This window comes from Staurois parvus, unplaced genomic scaffold (genome assembly GCF_062004578.1).
Source record: "Staurois parvus isolate SC_StPar_1 unplaced genomic scaffold, SC_StPar_1.0 ptg000097l, whole genome shotgun sequence".
In the NCBI taxonomy this organism is placed as follows: Eukaryota; Metazoa; Chordata; class Amphibia; order Anura; family Ranidae; genus Staurois; species Staurois parvus.
Genome location: NW_028317893.1, coordinates 2,502,933 through 2,525,773, shown reverse-complemented (window position 1 = coordinate 2,525,773; position 22,841 = coordinate 2,502,933). Strand labels below are relative to the sequence as shown.

Here is a 22,841-nt window from a genome sequence, read left to right as displayed (position 1 = left end):
TTAACTTATGCAAGAGAAAGATTTGAAAGGCTATTTATTGTTAAAGGAGAGCGCAAACACGGATACATTGTACTGTGCTGGGGCTATTAAAGTATTAAGGTACTATGATGACTTTATGACTCTTTCCACTTCTATGTAAGCAAACAGCGTTAAATTATTAATAGCTGTTTTTCCTCAAATACTTGTGTGGCAGACCTAATATATTCTGTTTTATCTTGTTTTTTTTTTTCTTCAGTGCACTGTATCTTTCTTTTGTTTCATCATTGACTGACAGAGTCTGTGTTTTTCTTTCACCTTTTATGTATCACATTCCTTTATTGCTTATAGCAAAGTTTTATCATAAAGGATAGCTGTGTTCTTTGTAAAATAAGCAAAGATCAGGCAGGAAGCCGCAAAGGTGAGATGAGCTAATTCATGTGCTATTTCTTCTTTCACGGTCAGGTCACCAGCTGCAGGAGCAATCTAAGGTCTCTACCTAACATGCACTTTAATGGCATCCCAGTCTTAGTCCGTAGGGTTCAATATTGAGTTGGCCCACCCTTTGCAGCTATAACAGCTTCAACTCTTCTGGGAAGGCTGTCCACAAGGTTTAGGAATGTATCTATGGGAATGTTTGACCATTCCTCCAGAAGTGCATTTGTGAGGTCAGGCACTGATGTCGGACAAGAAGGTCTGGCTCACAGTCTCTGCTCTAATCCATCCCAAAGGTGTTCTATCGGGTTGAGGTCAGTACTCTGTGCAGGTCAGTCAAGTTCCTCCACCCCAAACTCACTCATCCATATCTTTGTGGACCTTGCTTTGTGCACTGGTACACAGTCATGTTGGAGCAGGAAGGGGCCATCCCCAAACTGTTCCCACAAAGTTGGGAGCATAAAATTGTCCAAAATATCTTGCTATGCTGACGCCTTAAAAGTTCCCTTCACTGGAACTAAGGGGCCAAGTCCAACCCCTGAAAAACAACCCCACACTATAATCCCTCCTCCACCAAACTTTACACTTGGCACAATAATAATAGAAAAAACCTTCTGCGCTGCTACAGGTATAGATAGGATTAATGAAAAAAACTGCAAACACCTAGACCTAGACGCCACTAGCACAAGGAAACTAAACAAATAAAATGGTGTTGTGCTAATATCAATAGTACTAAGGACACAATAATTTGAAGAGTGGGGAGACAGAAAAAATAACCCCAAAACAGAGATAAGTATAAAGGCCTGAATTCAGACCTAATTAGGTGCAAAATGAACTGTGACAAAGCATAATAATCAGCAAGTGAACATAAATAATACATAAAAATGTAAAGACCTGAACCCAGACCAAACTAAGTGCAATATAGATTTTTTTTTTTTTTTTTTTTTTAGTCCTTACATCTGTAACTCTCCTATATATTTTTATGGGATCATATGAAAAATTTAAGTAAATGACAAATGTTCAGTAATTGGTTGAGTGTGGATTATGTTTAAAGTGATTGTAAACCCAGAATTATTATTTATTATAATTTTTTTTTTTAGAACAAATGTCATACTTATCCACTCAAGCAGCCCCAATCCTCCTCTTCTGGGGTCCTCTGCTGGCACTCCTGGCTTCTCCCTCTTCCTTAATGCCCACATAGCAAACCATTTTCCATGGGGACACTCATGCAGGTTCGTTCCTGAGCTGCGCTCGCTCCTCTTTGGTTGTGATTGACAACAGCGGGAGCTAATGGCTACTGCTGCTGTCTCTGAGCCTATGAGGAGGGAGAGAGCAGAGAGAGCTCTCATGAACAACACTGGATTGAGATTGGGCTCAGGTAAATATAGGGGGGGGGGGGGCTTGGGGGGAGTTGCACTCAGAATGTGTTTTACCTTTTAAAGCGGAGTACCACCCAAAAGTGGAATCTCCATTTTTTTGCCTCCTCCCTCCCCCTCCGCTGCCACATTTGGCACCTTTTGGGGCGCAGGGGGAGCAGGTACCTGGTTTTGACAGGTACCTGCCCCACTTCTGACGGAGTTCACCGCGGTGAACTGAGCCGGAATTTCGACAACCCCCACAGCCCTCTGGGACACTTCCAAGGTCACAGAGGACTGCAGCCCAGTCACAAAGCGCAGCACACTTCGCGAATGCGCAGTAGGGCACGGGCCATGAAGCCGCAAAGCTTCACTGTTGGTTTCCCTACATCAAGATGCGACACCAGCACCCAACAGCCGATTGAAGAATGGTACACCGCTGGATGCCTGGACAGGTAAGTGCCCTACTATTCTAGGTCAGCAGCCACAGTATTTGTAGCTGCTGACTTTTAATGTTGTTTTTGGGAAGTGGTAGGGGCCGGAACTCCACTTTAATGAAGATAACGCATTAAAGTAAAACTATAGGCAAAACTTCTTTTTTTTTTTTTTTTTTTCTCTTTTCTTTTTGGATGGAGCAAGAAAGGGTTATAACCTTTGCCAGTTTTTTTTTTCTGTCTTCTGTGTCCCATTAGGGAGATATACCTTCAGTTCGTGTTCCCTAGCCAAAACAGGAAATGAGAGGAAATCCCTAAAAATTAAAGGAATCCCTTTAAGATCCCCAGGTCACCATAACTAGTGTCTCCATTGGAAGATTTCTCCTCTTACATATCTGGGGACAACCCAACATTTAGAATTTTCTTTTACTTTCACTTTTTCAATGGTAATCAGGACAAACCGAGAGGATGAATCTTCCAAACAGGGACACAGACAGCAAAAAAAACTTGACAGATGTTCTAATACATCTCCATTTTAGTTGTACTTTAAAGTAAAAAAAAATTCAGTCTTTAGAACCACTTTAAGGAAGAACACATATTCCTGTTTTAAAACCTATTTCGTGGTAAGCACCACCATCTACACCAAAAACCTTTTTCTTAACTTCCTTTTTTGCTGTTCATCATACACACATCCCTACCATAGCTTGTTATTTTTTTATTGAGTTGATGTGATGTGTTTAAGACATTAACAGCTTATTATGTTCCGTAATGTTATTGATGCTGGAAGTTGGGATTCCTACTCCTCTTATAAGAATGAATGCAAGTTCATACATTGAGTACAGATGGGGCAGTCAGATCTGCTCTTGTCTCTATATCTGGAAACAAAACACCCATGAAGTTTTGTACCTTTTTTTTTGTATCCCTTCACCCTTCCTGTTTAGATTGTAAGCTGTCATGAGCTGGGTCCTTTTTTACACTTCTTATACTGAATTGTATTGTCTCCCTATATTTTGAAAACTACTGCGCAAATGGAATAGTAATTTCCAAAAATTAAACTTTATTGGTTTTAAATTTAACTAATGTTAAGGTACTACTAGCAAGAAAATTGTAAGTTTTTTATTACAAGATAATTTTTTTTTTTTTTTCAAAAAACATGATCAGAAGAGTGTTACAAACTTTGTGTGCCTTCAGGCACCACTGATGAAAGACATCTCTGAATACATCTTTGACTTAATCTAAAATACATTTGTAATGGAAGCAATTGTTCTTGGACTCAATTTTTGGAGCAGTAACTTGATTCTCAGTAAGCTTTATCGATTCAGATTCACAGCCATAGAATTAATATATGGCCAAGGAAGCAGAAGGAAACAGCAACTGCCATCTGAAGATTCTCATTCAGATCTTAACAGACTGGGTTCTATTGTATCAGTTTTAAAAGTATTTTACTGTAAACATTTTTTTTCCAGCACAACTTATGTTTTTTTTTTTTGTTTTTTTTAGTTTGAAGGAATTCCTACATATCCACATGTTGGGAGATTCTGGGAAATCATTGAAAAGTATAAGGTGACCCAGTTTTACACAGCACCCACTGCTATCCGCTTGCTCATGAAGTATGGAAATGAAGTAATTAAGAAGTAAGTGTTTTGGAATGTGACAGCACATCTGGACAGCCAAGACTGTAAATTAACTGGTTCCTGCCCGGCCTATGGCCGAATGGCGGCCGGCAAAAACACTCACCTTTCCGGTTGGACGCCATTGTATACAACTGTCATGTGACAGCAGGTCACATGACAGTTGTATACAATGGATGGCTTAATTCATGCCATCCATTGTATACTAGTGTGTCTAGCTGTGAATGGTCACAGCGATCACATGCACAAGCTGGGCCAATCACATACCAGCTGTGTCATGTGATTTAGCCATGGCCAAATCACAGCTAAGCAAAAAAGAAAAAACCCTGAATGAATCTGTCATTCAGGTAAATGCTTGCTTATAGCAAAGTAATTCTATGCTATAAGCAAATTGTGTGTGAAGAAAAAAAAAACAAATGATCACTTCCCCAAAGTAGTACAATGTTACTATGGTAACATTGTACTATTTTGGTCAAAGTGAAATATGAAAAACAAATCTTAAAAAAAAAAAAAGAAAAATGTAATAAAAAATATCATACTGTCACCAGTCAGTGTCCCTGATCACCACCATGCCAGTTATATGATGACGCTGTACTGCACTGGTGACAGTATGTAAAAAAAAAAAAAAATAGTGAAAATTATTTAAATTTTTTCATTTTCCGAAAAATTATGACAAAAATACTTCAAAAAACTCACCATGCCTCTTATGAATATGTCGGACTGTCTACTTTGCAAAAAGGGGTCATTTGGGGGATATCTGTACTGTTCTGACATTCTTGGACCTCAAGAAATTAGATTGGCTGTCAGTACATCAAGATTGATCAATTATTCAGATCTATACCATAGTTTGTGAACTCTATAACTTTCCTACAAACTAAATAATACATCCTAATTTGGGTTATTTTCACCAAAGACATGTAGTAGAATACATACATACATATTTATGAAGAACAATTATTTTTTTGCAAACTTTTATAACAGAAACAAAAATGTGTTTTTTAAAAAAAAAAAAAGGTCTTTTTTTGTTAATTTAGCAAAAAATAAAAACCCCAGCGGTGATTAAATACCACCAAAAGAAAGCTCTAGTTGTGTGAAGAAAAAGATACAATTTTAGTTTGGGTACAATGTTGTATGACCGCGCAATTGTCATTCAAAGTGTGACAGCGCTGAAACCTGAAAAATGGCCTGGGCAGGAAGGGGGTAAAAGTGCCCGGTATTGAAGAGGTTAAAGAGGCCTTTTTCAACATACACTCCTTGTGGGACTGCACATTTAGCAAATGAATACATATGCATATTTTAATATTGTTACATGTATATAGACAGTCAGAAAATACATGGACATTAGGTCCCTTTGTACACTGCTGTCTGTGTTTGCAATGTGCAAAATGACATCAAAACACATCCATAAAGAGCAAATAAAATGGTTATTAATGTAGCAAAGTCCATCTAGTCCATGAAGCACAGAGCAGTTAGCCATAACTGCAACATGAAGTTCTGCTCATCTGAATTTGATCTGATGCTGCCAGTACACAGTTTTGTAGACTTTACCACAGTAATCTGACCCCCAGAGTTTCTTTTTTTTTTTTTTTCAGTTTCACACGGCCAAATTTTTGAAATTTTGGTTAAGGTGGCTCAGAACAATATTTCATCCCAAATGTCATCATTTTGCCAATTGAGACTAGGAAAAAAAATCAGTGTTAGTAGTAGAATTAAATGAATACGATTGATTCAAAACCTTTTGGAGAGCACATGTCCAAGCTGAATCCTGCAAGAAAGTTTGGATGACAGATGCTGATAATTATCTATGTACACGTTAAATGGGCAGGAAGGAACATATAGTGACCCAAAGGCCACAATGCAGTCTATTTAATTATCATGATTGCTCCTGTTGCCTGCACAGTATGAATGTGGTATATGTTTTGAAGATGACCGAATTTGTCTGCCATCAGCCAAGATGTAGGACCCTTTGGTGTTTGGACAGCTTAATGTTTAGGAAATGCTGCCTTGTAAATTGTTTGTCTGATTGTTCATCATGACCCATATTTTTTAATTTAGGTATGATTTAAATTCTTTGAAGATTCTAGGAACTGTAGGAGAACCTATCAATTCAGAAGCCTGGCTATGGTACTATAATGTCATTGGCAATCAAAGGTGTCCCATCGTGGACACCTTTTGGCAGACAGAAACCGTAAGTGTTGCATCCTGTTATTAGGACTGTTTATGTTGGCTGTTGATTATAACAGATGGACAGAGGTTGAAAAATTTGTGAAATTACCAGAGGGATTTCTCTGGCCAAAACATAATGTTATAAGTACATCAGTGGTACGCAGAGTGCTGTTTTTTTTAATTCCCCCCAATTTCAGCCTGAATTCAGTATGTGTATATGTATGTATGTGTATATAGTGTACACACACACACACACACACACACTTACTTTGGTCAATGCTAAATTTGAAAATTTATGAAATAAAAAAGAAAATCGTCCCTCCCAAATAATAAATTGCTCTCCATCTTTGATTATTACCTCCTGAATGTAGAATATGACAAAATGGGTAAAGCGTGGACTGAGTTGAAGTTAGTTATACCTGTACCCAGAAATAATGCAAGACAAAAATAGGGACACAAGGTCTCCTGGACTATGCTTAATGAAAAAATGGTTAGCAATTTGCAGGACAAATAGGGTTACATTCACATAGGAGACTGTGTGTGTGTGTGTGTGTGTGTGTCAGGGGTGGCCACTGGCAAGAATCAATCAATTCTTGCCAGTGGTTATAAACACTGTTGCATGCACCTAGGTTGATTTACTACTGGTGTCGGCAACCCGCGGCTCTTTTTCACCTTTCCTGCGGCTCCGGAGCACACTGCCCACCAGGTGACAGGCAATAGGGTTGCCGTAGCTCAGTGGTTGGCAAGCCGCGGCTCTTTTAATGCAGCTCTTCTGTGTGCCGGGTGCCCGCTGGCAAACATTGGCTGTCAGGATGTAGGCGGGACAGCATGACGAACTCCTCTCCTCTCACAGTCCGCCCTGAAGACCAGAACGGCGCGGGAACGCGGCGAGAGGAACGCGCGGAGCAAAGGTAAGTGAATTGACACAATATGGGGGATGAATTACTGTGGGGGATGAATTACTATGGGGGATGAATTACTATATGGGGGATGTATTTTCAGTTTTAAAAATGTTTCTCTCAAAATAAATTTCAATCGTGGTTTTGGCGAGATTTGGCTCAGTTAAAAAAAAAAAAGGTTGCCCACCACTGACCTAAGGCTATGATTGTGATTATGACGATACACTGTGGCCCTGATTAACCCTTTGCTTACTGGGCCCTTAAACCCCCTTCATGACCAGAGCACTTTTTGCAATATATGCAGTGTCGGATTTGTTTTAAATGTTGCAATGGTTTTGCGGCTCCCAGTCTTTTTTTTCCCTCTCGGAAACGGGTCCAAGTGGCTCTTTATGTCTTAAAGGTTGCAGACCCCTGATTTACTAAAACTGGAGAGTGCACAATCTGGTGCAGCTCAGCTCTGCATAGAAACCAATCCGTTTCCATTTCTTTTTGTGTTGTGTGGTTGTTTTTTTTTGTTTTTTTGTTTGTTGTGAAAGGGAGGTATGTCCCTTTTTGAGGATGTGCAAGAAAAGCATCAGGGAGGAGCCTACGTGCTGACATGTCACCGAGGCCATGCACGGGGCGGCGCCCATTCATGCAAGTCCGGCCGCTCCTGTTTTTTTTTTTTTTTTTCCATGTATTCCACATGGATTTTATCTCTATGTGAATAAATTACTACACTATATACGTATCCTTGGGCTCAGTGTGTGAGCTTTTTTTTTACCAAGGTGCATCTTGGTTACTTTCTGTTGGAGTCCATCAAAAGAAAGTTGTGAAGGAGGCCATCTCAGATCTTATTTTGGGCATTTGCCAGATCTCTGGTGAGTGCATAAGGGTGAAGTTCCCACAGAAGAGATGTCACCACTGGATTGTTGTCACCGGTTTACATGTTCAACAATTTATGGACTTTATTATCCATCGGTCACTTTGCACTGTTCACTTTTTGGTGCTTATTGATGTGTGTTGTTACTACTACTATCATTGTATACCTCACACTTTATAACGTTATTATATGATTCACTTTTTTTGCTTTATACAATTTATATGCAGCATTTTTAGGGCTGCACATTTTGTTTTTATACATTGAACAAGCTGAAATTAGAAGCTGACTGGCTACCATGCACAGCTGTGCCAGAGTTTGCGCTGTCCAGTTTTAGTAAATCAACCCCACTGTGTGTGAACAGCTGCAGGTGTCAGTGGCAGCTGTCAAATGTCAATGACAGGCACCGTTGCTGTTCCCAAATTGTGGTAATTTCAAAAAACCTCTCTAGACATTTTGATGATGGTAGTAATGCAAAAGGAGTCCTCAGTTTCAAAGAATAGATTTTCATAAATGCTTCTTTACGTCCATGCAATGGTGTGCCTAGCACAATCTGGCAGTGGAGATGATGATTCTCTACCCCAGTCCTTCTCTACTGACAGTCCTGCTCTCTGCTCAAAGCAGCTGTGAGAAGTCATCGATGAGTTCTCGCCTTTTTGGAGCTGGCTAGGGACAGGTGCAGCATTACACCGATGGGGGGTGGGGGGGGGGGATGGCTGGCTCAGGCTCTCGATAGATCACTCAGAGGCAGAGCCATGTGCCGCTCCAGACTCTGGGGTGGATCCCAACTTTGAAGTTTGGATCTTTCCGCAGACTGGAGTGGCTGAGTGATGCTGTTGTTGGCTGAAAACTGGTCACAGGACTGCAGATTGAATTGCACTCCTGTGATCCACAGGACAAGTACAGTCAAAAGACTGCCAACTGCTAAAACCAATGGCCACTACTCCATAATCTTACTACTCGACCTCTCTCTGGCTTTTGATACGGTTGACCATCCCCTCCTCCTCAAAAAACTCCACTCTCTTGGTCTCAGAGACTCCGCTCTCTCCTGGTTCTCCTCTTGCCTATCGCAGCGCTCCTTCAGTGTTACCTATAACGCTGCCACCTCCTCTTCACTCCCTCTCTCCGTAGGGGTCCCTCAAGGTTCTGTCCTTGGACCCCTTCTCTTCTCCATCTACACCTCCTCCCTTGGTCAACTGATAAACTCCCACAGCTTCAATTACCATCTCTATGCTGATGACACACAAATGTATCTTTCTACCCCTCACCTCACCCTTTCAGTCTCCACTCGCATTACTAGCCTACTAAGTGACATATCGGCATGGATGTCACTCCACTTCCTCAAACTCAATCCTTCCAAAACTGAGCTCTTAGTATTCCCTCCAGCCTGTGCCCCCTCCCCTGACTTCTCCATCAAGATCGATAACACTATCATCAGTCCCTCCCCTCATGCCAGGGTACTAGGTGTAATCCTAGACTCCCATCTGTCCTTTCAGCCCCAGATCCAATCACTGACAAAATCTTGTAGACTTCATCTCCACAACATCTCCAAGATACGACCGTTCCTAACCTCGGAAACCACTAAGCAACTTATTCACTCCCTTGTTATATCACGCCTCGACTATTGTACCTCCCTCCTCATTGGCCTACCTAATCGCAGGCTATCCCCTCTTCAGTCTATCATGAATGCTGCTGCCAGACTCATCCACCTTACTAACCGTTCTGTATCTGCCACCCCTCTCTGCCAATCCCTCTACTGGCTTCCCATTGCCCAATGGATAAAATTCAAAACATTAACAATAACATATAAAGCCATTTATAACACTGCCCCAAATTACATCACCGATCTTGTCTCTAAATATCACCCAAACCGTACTCTCTGCTCCTCGCAAGACCTTCTACTCTCTAGTTCCCTTGTCTCCTCCTTCCATGCTCATCTCCAGGACTTCTCCAGGGCTTCCCCCATCCTCTGGAACTCTCTACCCCAATTTATCAGACTATCGCCTACTCTGCTTACTTTTAGGTGATCACTGAAACCCTATATCTTCAGGGAAGCCTATCCTGCCCTCAGCTAATACTGGAATCCTCTACTCTTCCAACCACTCTATCCCCCACAGTTACTACCTTTTTGTACCACTAACCCCTCCCTCCTAGATTGTAAGCTCCAAGGATCAGGGCCTTCAAATCCCTCTTGTATTGAACTGTATTGTTGCTGTATTGTCTCCCACTATAATATAAAGCGCTGAGCAAACTGTTGGCGCTATATAAATCCTGTATAATAATAATAAAAAAGAGCTTTGGCTGTACTTCTTTGAATGACTATGCCAAAGCATGAGTGCAACAGACACGTAAAAACCTCAGCAAACTCATTTTAATAAAATTAAACTGTTCCAATAAATATATTTTTATACACACAACCTACCTTAATGAAAAACTTTGGGAGTACTGTGCTTAGAGTGCAGTGGTCTGGGGAATGAAATGTAAAAACACAGTGAGGGGAATTCTCAAAACTGGATCTGACAGAATCTTGAGCAACTGTGTATGGCAACCAATCAGATTCTGTCGTTAGCTTGTTCAGTTAAGCTTTGAAAATGTAAGCTGGAAGGTGATTGGTTGCCATGTCTAGCTGCTCCAGTGTCGATAAATTCCCCTACATATCTATAGTGCAGGGTATAGGAGTACAAACCGCACAGACCACTTTAGATTACAACCAAAATGACCGTTTATCTTGTAAGTGCAAATTTTCCATTGTTTACTGAATAAATTGTCAATACTGCACTTAGAAGCGCCTTCCTCTCTTTTTCTTATTCTCCAAGAGAGACCCTTCAGTACAGTTGGATTTTTATTATTTTACTTATTTTTTTGGTAACTCCCCCCCCCCCCAACACAGACTTACTCCTGACATGGGAAGGACATTTTTTTTTTTTACGGAGAGTGGCTTCTCTCTGGGCTGGTTCGCACTCTGAATTGCACAGGAGCGCACTGTGCATTACTGTGTGATTTTACATGTGATCTGAGTGCAGTGCGATATTTATTTATTTTTTTGCCCCTTTTAATTTGAATGGACTGAAATCGCTCCAGACCACAGGAAAAGTAGTGCATGCGCTACTTTACAAAACAGTACAGAAGTACATAGTAGAAGTACCACGCAATCCAGTGCAGGCAAATGTTTGTAAAATGAGTTTGGGGTGTTGTGTGGTTCTTGCATCTTGTTCTAGTGTGAACTGGCTTTCTCTTATTTTTCTAAAAACTTAAACAATGAATGTACAGGGCGTTGTCCATGGCAACTAGTCGGGTATTGGCATTCATTGTACAAAAACAAACAAACTAGAAAATCAAACAAAATCTACAGCAATAATTTAACTTTTATTTCATGTAGCGTGTCCCTTTTTGTTCCTTATGGCTCATGTACCCAGCGTCCTCTTGTACTACTTTGGCAAAGTGTTCTTTGTACCTTTTTAAAGAGTCACTGATTATATTTGTAGGATATGCAGTACTGTGACATAGCAGAGTCATGCTCATGAGCAGTTCTTCTGGGAAGGTACTGGTTGTAGGTAGGCGTGAAGGTGAAGATCTGACAGCGTAATGCCTATACTGTATGTAATTACCAGTCATTGCAGATGATTTCACACTTGATGCAAAGGCTAATGGATATATTGGAGTTGTTAGTACTGCCATCTCTGAACTTTGTGTATGCAATAAATCTTAATAATGCGTTTTAGCAAGTGGTTCTCTGTGTAATGTTTTATTCTAAATTGTTGAGCCTATAAAGGTATAAATTGTCTACCTAAGAATCATTATCCTGTGACATGTGTATACTGCTATTCCTGACAAGTTATCTACCACAATCTGCAAGTGTTACTGTGCTCTGTACAATACATCTAGGGTATGTGATGAAGGCATCGTCTTTACTGTATATAATGAACTGTACACGAAGCTAGGCATACCGTTCAGTGCTACAAAAGATCTCCCGCATTCCAGGCACATTTCAGAATGTTCTGACTTTCTAAGATCAGATACCTATGCCTGGAAACAGTAATGTCAACAATAAGGACTGCAACTGTGCTAAAGTCAGAACGTTCACTCCATTTACAATAACTTGAGTTCTGTGCAATCCCCTGCACAACAAGCACACACATCCCCATATAGGGTCAGTGTACTTAATGAAGTCCTTGCTATATGTAACTTTCTTTCTCTCATTCCTGCATTTCTAATCACACTTGGCTTCCAATGTATAGACTAAAAATCTTTTGTACTGATCTGATTTCAGGGGGGTCATGTGATAACTCCTCTCCCGGCTGCCACTCCACTAAAACCTGGATCCGCAGTAAGTAGCGATAATCAATTCAGTGACACTATGAAAGTATTTCTTCCACAATGGGAATTAGCACAACTTCTTTGTATTCATTGTCTGTCTTGTTTTACAACAAAAAATAGACATGCATACCTGTATAAATAAAAATACGATGTATTATATATTGTCATATATACTGTATATGTGAAATATCTTTTGTTTAAAAATGGCCAGAAATATTAAGCCTTGTTCACATTTGTGTACTACAGCGTACACATATGTGAGAGCTGTGCTTCCCCCGCACGGGTAGGCACAGATGTTTTGTGCATCCCTGTGCTGGCAGACTCATTCATGTTAAATGGGATGCAGTGACTGCTTGGACACAACCACTGCTCCAGATTTGACATCCGTACAGGTAGGGGTGCATGGCCTTGAACGCAGACTTTGTGCATCCGCATGCAGGCAAACATGGCCCTAGTACAGGTATACACTGTAGTATGCCTGTGTGAACAAGTCCTTTTCACACTGGCATTGCCGGTTCAATCACCTTTTTTTGCCAAGAAAATCTGAAATTCAACTTACATTAGTTGACATCAGCTTGTGCATCCATCTTAAGTTCAGTTCAGTTTACATTTTATTTCGGTTTAGATCTGTTTTAGCATCTGCTTGTTTTAGTTGTTGCAGAAACCAATCATGGGTGACAAAAGTATAAACAAGAAGGGTTTTTTTTTTACCTAAAAGTGAACATAAACAGAATGAACATAAACGGACGGCATCCCTTTTACTTCCCTTCAGATCCATCTAAATGGAAAAGGATGCAGCCTTGTTCTGTTTAAAAAAAAAAAAAGAAAAAGGGATTTGACTGGGTGCGGATGTAAACAGATGATCATGTGTCTACATCCTGCCTCATAGACCTAAAATGTGGTTCAGTCTGAGGCCATCTGAAAAACCGACAAACAGATTCAAACTGAATGCCCATGTGTAAGAGCCCATAACATTTTATTTAGGGATGCACCGATATATCGGCGACCGAAATGTATCAGCCAAAAATAGTGTTATCAGCATTTTGCCAATAGGAAAAAAGGTGCCGATCATGGCCACTGAAAAACCTGTGATTTTACCCCCAATTTTTAGGGAGTATTTTTTCACACGTCATGTGACTCAAAAAACCGCAACACGTGTATTTAAGGCCTGGTTCACACCAGTGAATTTTGTCTGTTTTGCAGTGCTTTTTGCGTTTTTTTTTTGTTTTTTTTTGTGCACACATTTTTTGATGCATTTTGATTTTTTTAATTTTTTTTTTTTTTGTCCAACTTGCTGCTGGGCAGATTAAAAACTCATTAACGTGTCAAAAACTCAGTACATGCGTTTTCTTCAACATCTCCATTGCAGTTTATTGAACCAAAAATGCAATGTTTTGCATTTTAAAAAAAAGTCTCTGACCCTTTCCAAAAACGCAGCAGCTCAAAAAATCATAGATGTGAACATGTCCCATAGCAAACCATGTTAAATGGACTGTAGTGCGTTCCTGAAAAAAGCACTAGAAAATGCATTGATGTGAACCAGGCCTCAATGGGGAGGTGTTTTTGTTTTTTTTAAACGACCAAATATGCACCAAAAATGCGGCAAGCAGGATTTTTAACACTGCAAGGGAAGTGGAACAGACCAGTGTGAAGATATACATTGAATTTAAAGGGATGCATTTTTCTTGAGCTTTTCTTACACTTTTTATTTTAATTTATATTTTTTTTTTTTAACACAAAAGCACTTCAAAAACTGCTCATTGTGAAAGCCTATTGGCCAAAAAAAAGTGCTGAAAATAAATTCATATTCATTTAAAGCCATGATATTCATTAAAAAGTTGAATATAATACAACTATACATAAAAAAAATGTTTCTTAAAAACTGTCCGGTTTTAGTTTCAAAACCATTTTGGATTCGGTTTTTGGCCAAATGCATCCTGAATTTTGGTTTTGGTCCAGAATTTTGATTTGGTGCACCACTAATTTTATTACAACAGTCACGCAGCCAACAATAAGCTGACCATAGATATACTAATATAGTGTAGATCTTTCTGCTATATGTAGTGTAGGGTTTAGTTGACTGGATACAGATTGGAAGGATTGGTAAAGTAGGCCCTCAAATTACCACAAATAAAACCAAATTAGAAAGATTTGTTCATTCAGGGCCTGGCATATACAGTGCCTTGAAAAAGTATTCATACCCCTTGAAATTGTTCACATTTTGTCATGTTACAACCAAAAACATAAATGTATTTATTGGGATTTTATGTGATGGACCAACACAAAGTGGCACATAATTGTGAAGTGGATGATAAATGGTTTTCAAAATTTTTTTAAAAATATGTGAAAAGTGTGGTGTGCATTTGTATTCAGCCCCTGAGTCAATACTTTGTAGAAGCACCTTTCACTGCAATTACAGCTGCAAGTCTTTTTGGGTTTGTTTCTACCAGGTTTGCCCATTCAAAATAGCTCAAGCTCTGTCAGACTGGATGGAGAGCGTCTGTGAACAGCAATTTTCAAGTCTTGCCACAGATTGTCAATTGGATTTAGGTCTGGACTTTGCCTAGGCCATTCTAACACATGAATATGCTTTGATCTAAACCATTCCATTGTAGCTCTGGCTGTATATTTAGGGTTGTTGTCCTGCTGGAAGGTGAGCCTCCGCCTCAGTCTCAAATCTTTTGCAGACAAACAGGTTTTCTTCTAAGATTGCCCTGTATTTGGCTCCATCCATCTTCCCATCAACTCTGACCAGCTTCCCTGTCCCTGCTGAAGAAAAGCATCCCCACAACATGATGCCACCATCATGTTTCACGATGGGGATGGTGTGTTCAGGGTGATGTGCAGTGTTAATTTTCCGCCACGTAAAATTTTAAATTTTGGTCTCCTCTGACCACCTTCTTTCATATGTTTGCGGTGTCCCCGACATGGCAGATTTCAAGGGGTATTAATACTTTTTCAAGGCACTGTATATCCAAATTGTGCAGACAGAAACTGAAGCGGTTTACTTCCAACAGTACATTGATAGAAAAGGTTGAAGTGATTATTTTTAAGACCGCATCCCATCTATTTTATGTCCATCTTTGCTGATTACAAATCTATTTTCTTTATGAATACATAGTGCAACATACATAATGAGTACTTATTTGTGTAACTAACGTTTACTATCTAGAATAGTGTTTTATTTGTACTAATATGATGACATGCCATACACATCTTAGCATCCAGTGTGTACTCTCTATAGTCTTCACATATACAAGAATCCATATACTGACAAGATTATGTGTTACAGACTTTTCCATTTTTCGGAGTGGTCCCTGCTGTTTTGAATGAGCATGGAGAGGAATTAGTGGGAGAAGCGGAAGGTTATCTGGTAAGCAAGTGATGTAAAAATTCACTGTACATACTGTGGATGTACTTATTGCCAGGGTTGGTACATAAAAATGTATGTATGTGTGTGTGTGTGTGTGTGTATGTGTGTATATGTATATGTGTGTGTGTGTGTGTGTGTGTGTATATATGTGTGTGTGTGTGTATATATGTATGTATGTGTGTGTGTGTGTGTGTATATATATATATATATATATATATATATATATATATATATATATATAAATATATAAATTACATTACACACACACACAGTATATCATATTTTCATTCTGTTCCATATGCAATCCGGATATCTTTAGCAGATTTTGCTATATATATTACTGGTTCACCTTTAAAGATCACACAGTGTGGCTCCATAGATGAATGACCAGTTTGTATAGGATTAGATGTGATCTTTCCACGACTGCATATTGTATACTTGTTGATTTAAACAAAGCAGATGTTTTAATATTAATAACCCATTTCAGTTTCAGCACCTCTCACTTTCCAACTTTCTGGGAGAATAATTTGCTACTTTTAAACAGTTGAATGACTCATGGGGGTTTATTTACTAAAGCTGGAGAGTCCAAAATCAGACTCCCTTCTGCATAGAAACCAATCAGCTTCTAACCTCAGCTTGTTCAATGAAACCTGGAAGCTGATTGGTTTCTATGCAGAAGGGAGTCTGATTTTGGACTCTCCAGCTTTAGTAAATAAACCCCATGGTGTCCTAAGGATAGTAAGTTTTGTCCTTGTTTAGCCATATCACTGCTGAAGATCAGGAAAGACATCTGTGCCTTGCCAGCCTTCCCCACTGTAGTTTGTAGCTGTCAGTACACGTGACATACTGGGAAAGTGCCATTTTGATGCTGAAAGAGGAAAGTAAAGCAATAATTTCACAAAAGCTGCAAATGAATGACAGACACCAGTAGTTGAAGTCAATCTTCCCGACGCATCGTACCTTCAACAGCCCCTGGCTATCAGTAGTCAGTGCATTTTTTTTTATTTTCCGTCAGTCCTCATTTTAGTTTTGCAATTTTAGGTCTTCAAACATCCATGGCCATCTATAATGAGGACTGTGTATGGTAACCATGAGCGCTTTGAGAATACCTACTTCAGAAAGTTTCCAGGATATTATGTGGCTGGAGACGGTAAGGAGTTCCTGCCTGGCAGGTCACTTAATATATTTATAAAGTAGTCTGTATACAATAAAGCAACAGATACCTCTCCGACACATATTTTCTTTTAATTCAATAGGATGCAGAAGGGATAAGGATGGGTACATCTGGATTACAGGTCGGATAGATGATATGCTGAATGTGTCAGGTATGCATTATGTATATACTTGTATATATATTTATATGTGTATGTGTGTGTATATATATATATCTCATGAAACTGGGTCCATTTACATTTGCATGAGCCATTTTATTAAGTTAAATCCACCATAAAGTTGTTTCTTATCCCATGAGAAAGGAAGAGCTTCTCCTGAAATGAAGTGTGACATCAGTCTGAGCAGCAAAGACACACAAGGACACACAGCAAGCCTGCTGGTCCTAGAAGACTGAGATTTTTATTAAATCTTTTTTGTACAGTTGCTGACCAAGCTGGTGAGACAGAGGCAAGGTCACTTGTAATCTGTTAACTGCCCATTTACTTTGTGCTTGCAAAACAATTTTATGTTATTTGTTGATTTTGTTATGCACACATATAATTGGTATTTTTTTTTTTTTTTTTTGCTTTTAGTTGCTGGTGCTCAGCCTTTCCAAGCAGTATTAATGTGGAGTTGAACCACTGTATTGCAGATCATCCGCATTGTGGCTGTATGATTCTGATAGTCTTATATCAGTCAAACTTTGAATGTTTTTACTTCTGAACATATGGTTCTAGGCCTGATTGTTCTATATAGGGAACACAAGGTTGTTAGTTTTTTCATTCAATAATTTTTTACTTTTGATCTCAACTGGTAAGAAAACACCTAGGCAAGTAGTCGAACATCTTCATGACATTACAAGGAGACATTGTGATACATTGGAGCAAACATGCTGAAGTGAACACGTACTCAAAAACTGTCTAGATGTGGATAATTAGTGGTACAGTAATACTGATGCTTCCTATATCTTGAAAAGTTGATATTGATTAAGCATTGTAAACAGAGGAAAGGGGATTAAAAAAATGATAAAAGGGGGGGGGGGTAAGTGCTTTCGAAGTCTAATGAGGTTGCTAGTTTTTTTATACAGTATACATGCATACTGTGTACTCACACTGTACACCTGCTTGAAGAAGTAAATATGAAATGTCCCTTGCAGGCCACCTGTTAAGCACTGCCGAGGTCGAATCTGCACTGGCAGAGCATCCAGCAGTTGCGGAGGCAGCGGTAGTTAGCCGCCCACACACTGTGAAAGGGGAATGTCTCTACTGCTTTGTCATTCTGAAAGATGGCAAGAAATTTACAGAAGTCATTGCAGAAGAACTTAAAAAGCAAGGTAAGCCAAAGATATGTTATTTTTGGTGTGTATGCTGTCTGCTCTGCTATGTGGAATAATTTCCACACCCACGGTTTATATTCTTTACATCAATAAATAAATGAGTATACAAAGATCTAATGAATATAACCGTTCCTTATTGAAACCCCCAACTTGAGAATTTGTTGACACCACAAGCTGCTCACGCTTACTCATGCTCTGGAAATCCTTCTGTTTTAAATCCAGGATAATTCACAGCCAAAGACCTACATTTTACATGTTAATACCTAATTTCTACTGAGTACTTTGCATATTTGTAATCCATACAAACCAAATAACATGATGAATGTAACTGTTGTATGGACTTCGAAAAATATATCTAAATCTTATCCTGTACAGTTCGTGAGAAGATTGGACCTATAGCAACACCAGATTTCATACAGAATGCTCCTGGATTGCCAAAAACACGATCAGGTAAATACAGTAATTCATTCTATATCAATGCTACCAGCATAGTTTAAAATTCAAGCACACACAATATGTATTCTGCTAAATCTGACTATGGACTGGGAGTAGCCTTCCCAAGAGTAACAAGCAAGAAAGTACTGCCAGCCCTTTTCAGAGCTGGAACCTGATATGCAATTTTTCCACAGGCTGGAAAATCTCTGAGGGCATAATAAACACCTCTGATGGCCCTCCCCCAGGAGAACTCTAAGTAGCCTTAAATATGTCCTCTAAGGTTTCTATCATGTGTCCAGCAGATGACCATCCTTACCCAAGGCATTTTCAATGGAACATACAGTATCTATAGATAAGTTGAAAATTCAAGCGGTCATACATTGTAGGTCTATCCAGACTTCCCACAACCGTCTGTTGTAATTTAATGAGCTAAAACTCATTCAGATGACCTTGTCCAAAAAGAAAAAGGACTTCAATGTAATGTAATGGCAGGTCTGTAAGTTACTTGCACTTGTATCAGTGCAGGACCATGTAAAAGATTAATTTAGTTACCTCCCCAGCAGCATATACTTAGAAGTATGGAAAAAAAAGTTCTACTCACCAAGGTGGAAGCAGCATTGTTCCGATGCTGCATCTTTCCCCCGCTGGCTGTGCAGTGTGAACTGAGTGATCAAACACCGCTCCACTCTACTCTGGGAAGAGAGCTATGCCTGTCGGTCTCAAGCTCTGTGCTGTGCCCCTCCAATGCTCACTGGAGCACCAAGCTGTGGAGGGGGCGAGAGTGGTTGGCTCAGGCTCTTGGCAAAACGCAGGGAGGCTGAGCCAGGTGCCGGTCCAGGATTCTGGGTGGATCCCGACCATATGGTCAGTCTGAGTGACCTCAGCCGGAATCGGACTTTAGACCTCTGTCTACTGATAATGGGTCACAGGATTGTAGAACAAACCGCACTCCTGTGACCTACAGGAGAAGTATAGCCAATATAGCTTTGGCTGTACTTCTCCTTTTAAGCTAGCCATAGAGTAATTGAAATTCATTCATTTCATCATGGGCTGACCAAATTTTGTTCTGTGTGTGGCCCTCATTTCATCCAAACCACCACAAAACCATCTTTTATTACTCCTAGATGATTAAATAGGTTCACTCTGCTGACTATAAATTTTAGTAATGGTATATAAATGGCTACAATATTGGTTCATTGAGTAGAAGCATAACTAAAAGACTATTGATCTTTGTACTTAGGTAAAATAATGCGGAGGGTCCTCAGGCAGATTGCCCGGAATGAGAAAGATTTGGGAGACATATCTACACTGGCAGATCCCAGCATAGTGGAGGTCTTGTTCAGCCAACGATGTGAAGCAGCAGCATGAAGGAATTTTAAGATTCGTTACAGTAGACAATCTGTTATATATTCTGGGTTTTCCATACCTTTTTATGTAAATATTTTAATATCCATCCATATGAAGATTCTTCCAAATCAGGACTGGCTTCCTACATGAAGAAGTTATCTAGGTATATCTTCAGTGTGTTCTGGCCGTGAAACCTGCCCATGATGAGAATAATTTATCTTAAATTGTTTTACGGTGGCTGGATATAACCATGGAAATAATTTCTGTTAAGCTAATGTGTTCTGCAGTCATTTTGAGAATTTTAATTACTATGATTATTTTCTTTTAGTTGTTATTCAGCTTTAACCCATAATTTTTGGTTGAATGTATTTTTATTTCCAAGTAATAAAACTGAAACTAAAATAGGTCTGAGATAAAAATGACTAGTACAAAGATAACCGGAACAAAAATGAAACATCCATCCAGAACATTCAAATACATATCTCACTTATCTATATTATTCTGTTAGTGCTTTTATTTATGTACCATTTTTCTGAGCCAATGGCTCCTGCTGCTGTCTCAGCCAATGAGGAGAGGGAGTCCCAGGAATGCCGAGACTACAGTGCATATTGCTGGAACATGGGGGGGCAGGGGGAGCTGCTGCACAGAGAAGGTTTTTAACCTTCATGCATAGTGCGTAAAAACTTGAGCCTTTACAACCACTTTAAAGTTTTTTTTACACAAAATAATCCCCTCTGGGTGATTTTTGTACACTGACAGGATTTTAACAAGCCTTGTTGCAAATGTGTTCAGAAATATGTTTGTTTCAACATGTACTTTACAGAGTGATTCCAGAATGGGGAGGGTCTGAAGCAAATCTCAGTGTTCGAATGACAAAAACTGAAATGGTATCAGTACATACACCTTAGGAAGTTTGTCCTCCAAAAATGAAATTCCTATTTAGGATGCCTTAAAATTGTATTTGTATTTTAGTGCACACTTCTGAGAAGATCATTGAACCAATCATGCTGGCAGTAAATTACACTTCGAGGGCATTCCATACATACCAGCAGTGTACAAAAAGACCTCCAGGTTATCATACTGAAATTAATTTGACAGTTATTAAAAATTTGTTTTCCATTTCAATCTGTAGCAGCTTAAATCAGATTAAATAAAAAAATTACTTGGGTAATAATTTCTATGCTATATCAACTTTTTTGTAAACAAAAGTGGAATTTTCCTTTTAATCTAGAGTCTCTAGACACCCATAAAGGAACAAACTAAACCATTGCCTTTTGAGTTACCCATGCATTGGTCAAAAGTCAAGTTGTATCCAATATTGTGTTATATTTCTATACATTGTATATGGGTTTCACTGCAAGTTAAATTTTTCTGTTTTCGGTCATTGCAACATATACTTCTGAAGCTAGTCTGGGAAAGTTAACATTTTATTGTGGTAAATAATTACTGACATTCTAATGCCTAAACATATTTTTTTTTTTTTTTTTTTTTAATTTTTACAAATTTTTTTTGGTCATTGCTGCATTTTTTTTTTTCTATCACTTTATGTAATTATTAGGAAGGGATTGATATGAAATGTAATTTCAGTTGTGACTTGTAAAATAAAGTGCATCTGGTGAGGGATTGCAGTAGATTAGCAGGTCTGCTGTTTTCCTACAGTCCATACTGATGTCCTGTGCTACTTCTTCTGGGACTATATCATACCTTCCAACCTGTGGACGTAGTGCAGTGCAAATCTACTGCATACATGTGGAGATGACTCAGACCGGTCCGCTCTCTGGTGGGAAATGCTTCACTGTTAATCAAATTCAACCCTGTCTGATTCACATGGATTATAGACATTAATACCATCATTATGTTAATATAGCATTCCAATTGCCCAGTATGTGTTTTGTTTTTCTATGCTGCTAGATGCTAGACCTTGAGTCTAGGTTCACACTACTGTGACCTGAAAGTCGCAGATGGCTTCCTGGCAACTTGAGTATTACTTTGATATGACTTTGAAGTGAGCCTTAGGCTCGGTTCACACTGTCACCACTTGGGATCCGACTTGTGAGACCCCAAGTCACATGACATGTGAAATCCCATGTTAGTCAATGAGAGTTGTCTTCATTAGCACTACTGAAGTAGCTCAGACTTTTAGAAAAAGTTCCTGGACTACTTCTAGGCGACTTCTATCCGACTTGTGCCAATAGTGTTAATGGAAGTTGCCTCCAAGTCGGACCCTCATCTATATTGATGTGATTTGGATCTGACATTACAGGAAGAATACCCAGGCGTTCCCTGAAAGTTGTTTCAAAGTTGCATCAAAGTAGTACTGAAGTCGCCTGGCAAAACCGCACTGTAAGTCTCGCTACTTTCAGGTTGCAGTAGTGTGAACCGAGATTAAGTGAAACCACTTTTAGCAGCACTTCCTCTTTCCTGGTTGGTTAATATTTAATGAAAGTAAACCGTCATGATGTCGTAGTAAGGTAACCAATCAGGTGGATCAATTTGAAATAGTCAGAACCATGGAACACATTTTTAGTGTTGGTTGCTGTGCATACTGTTCCTTTGCACATTATTGTTTGCTTTGCTGAATACAAGCCTTAATGTTGCAAGACACAGGTCAGGTTTTTATAGATCTTTTAAAAATGAATAAAATTTATGTTGGGTCTTCATACAGTATACATGAACAGCTGTGTCTATTTTCAAATTTAAATCATTGTTAAATTATCTGAACTACGGTTTTTTTCATTGTGTTTTATATTGTATATGTATTAAATGACTTCCACACTACCTGTATCCCTGAAATGTTAGAATGTGACTTTTTATATACTTGCAGTTTCTGAAGCTTTTTTTGATGACTGTAATGTGTTTACATCAAGACTTTCATTTAATAAAGCACAGATGTACTGTCTTCAGTCATTCCCACTATTGTGGACAGTAATTTTGTGGTTACGTTTAGGCCCATTGAAGAAAAGGTGTTATTTTCTACTACATTGCTCAAAAAAATTAAAGGAACACTTTGAAAACACATCAGATCTCAATGGGGAAATCTCATGCCGGATATCTATACTGATATGGACTGGGTAATGTATGATGCCTCATCGTTTGATGGCAATTAAAATTATCAACCTACAGCGG

The 22,841-nt window shown here is 39.1% G+C and overlaps 1 protein-coding gene across 1 annotated transcript in view; it reads left to right on the top strand.

Annotated features, from left to right (window-relative positions):
• LOC149467880 (acetyl-coenzyme A synthetase, cytoplasmic-like) overlaps positions 1–22,614 on the top strand; it is a 61,199-nt gene extending 38,585 nt beyond the window's left edge. Inside the window, exons 10-18 of the mRNA XM_089670992.1 lie at positions 3,701–3,834; positions 5,887–6,019; positions 12,026–12,082; positions 15,365–15,445; positions 16,487–16,595; positions 16,702–16,770; positions 17,754–17,930; positions 18,309–18,383; positions 19,609–22,614. Of these exons, the coding sequence (XP_089527118.1) occupies positions 3,701–3,834; positions 5,887–6,019; positions 12,026–12,082; positions 15,365–15,445; positions 16,487–16,595; positions 16,702–16,770; positions 17,754–17,930; positions 18,309–18,383; positions 19,609–19,736 (963 nt within the window). The 3' untranslated portion in view covers positions 19,737–22,614. The remainder of the gene's footprint in view (positions 1–3,700; positions 3,835–5,886; positions 6,020–12,025; positions 12,083–15,364; positions 15,446–16,486; positions 16,596–16,701; positions 16,771–17,753; positions 17,931–18,308; positions 18,384–19,608) is intronic.
• Positions 22,615–22,841: the final 227 nt, after the last annotated feature.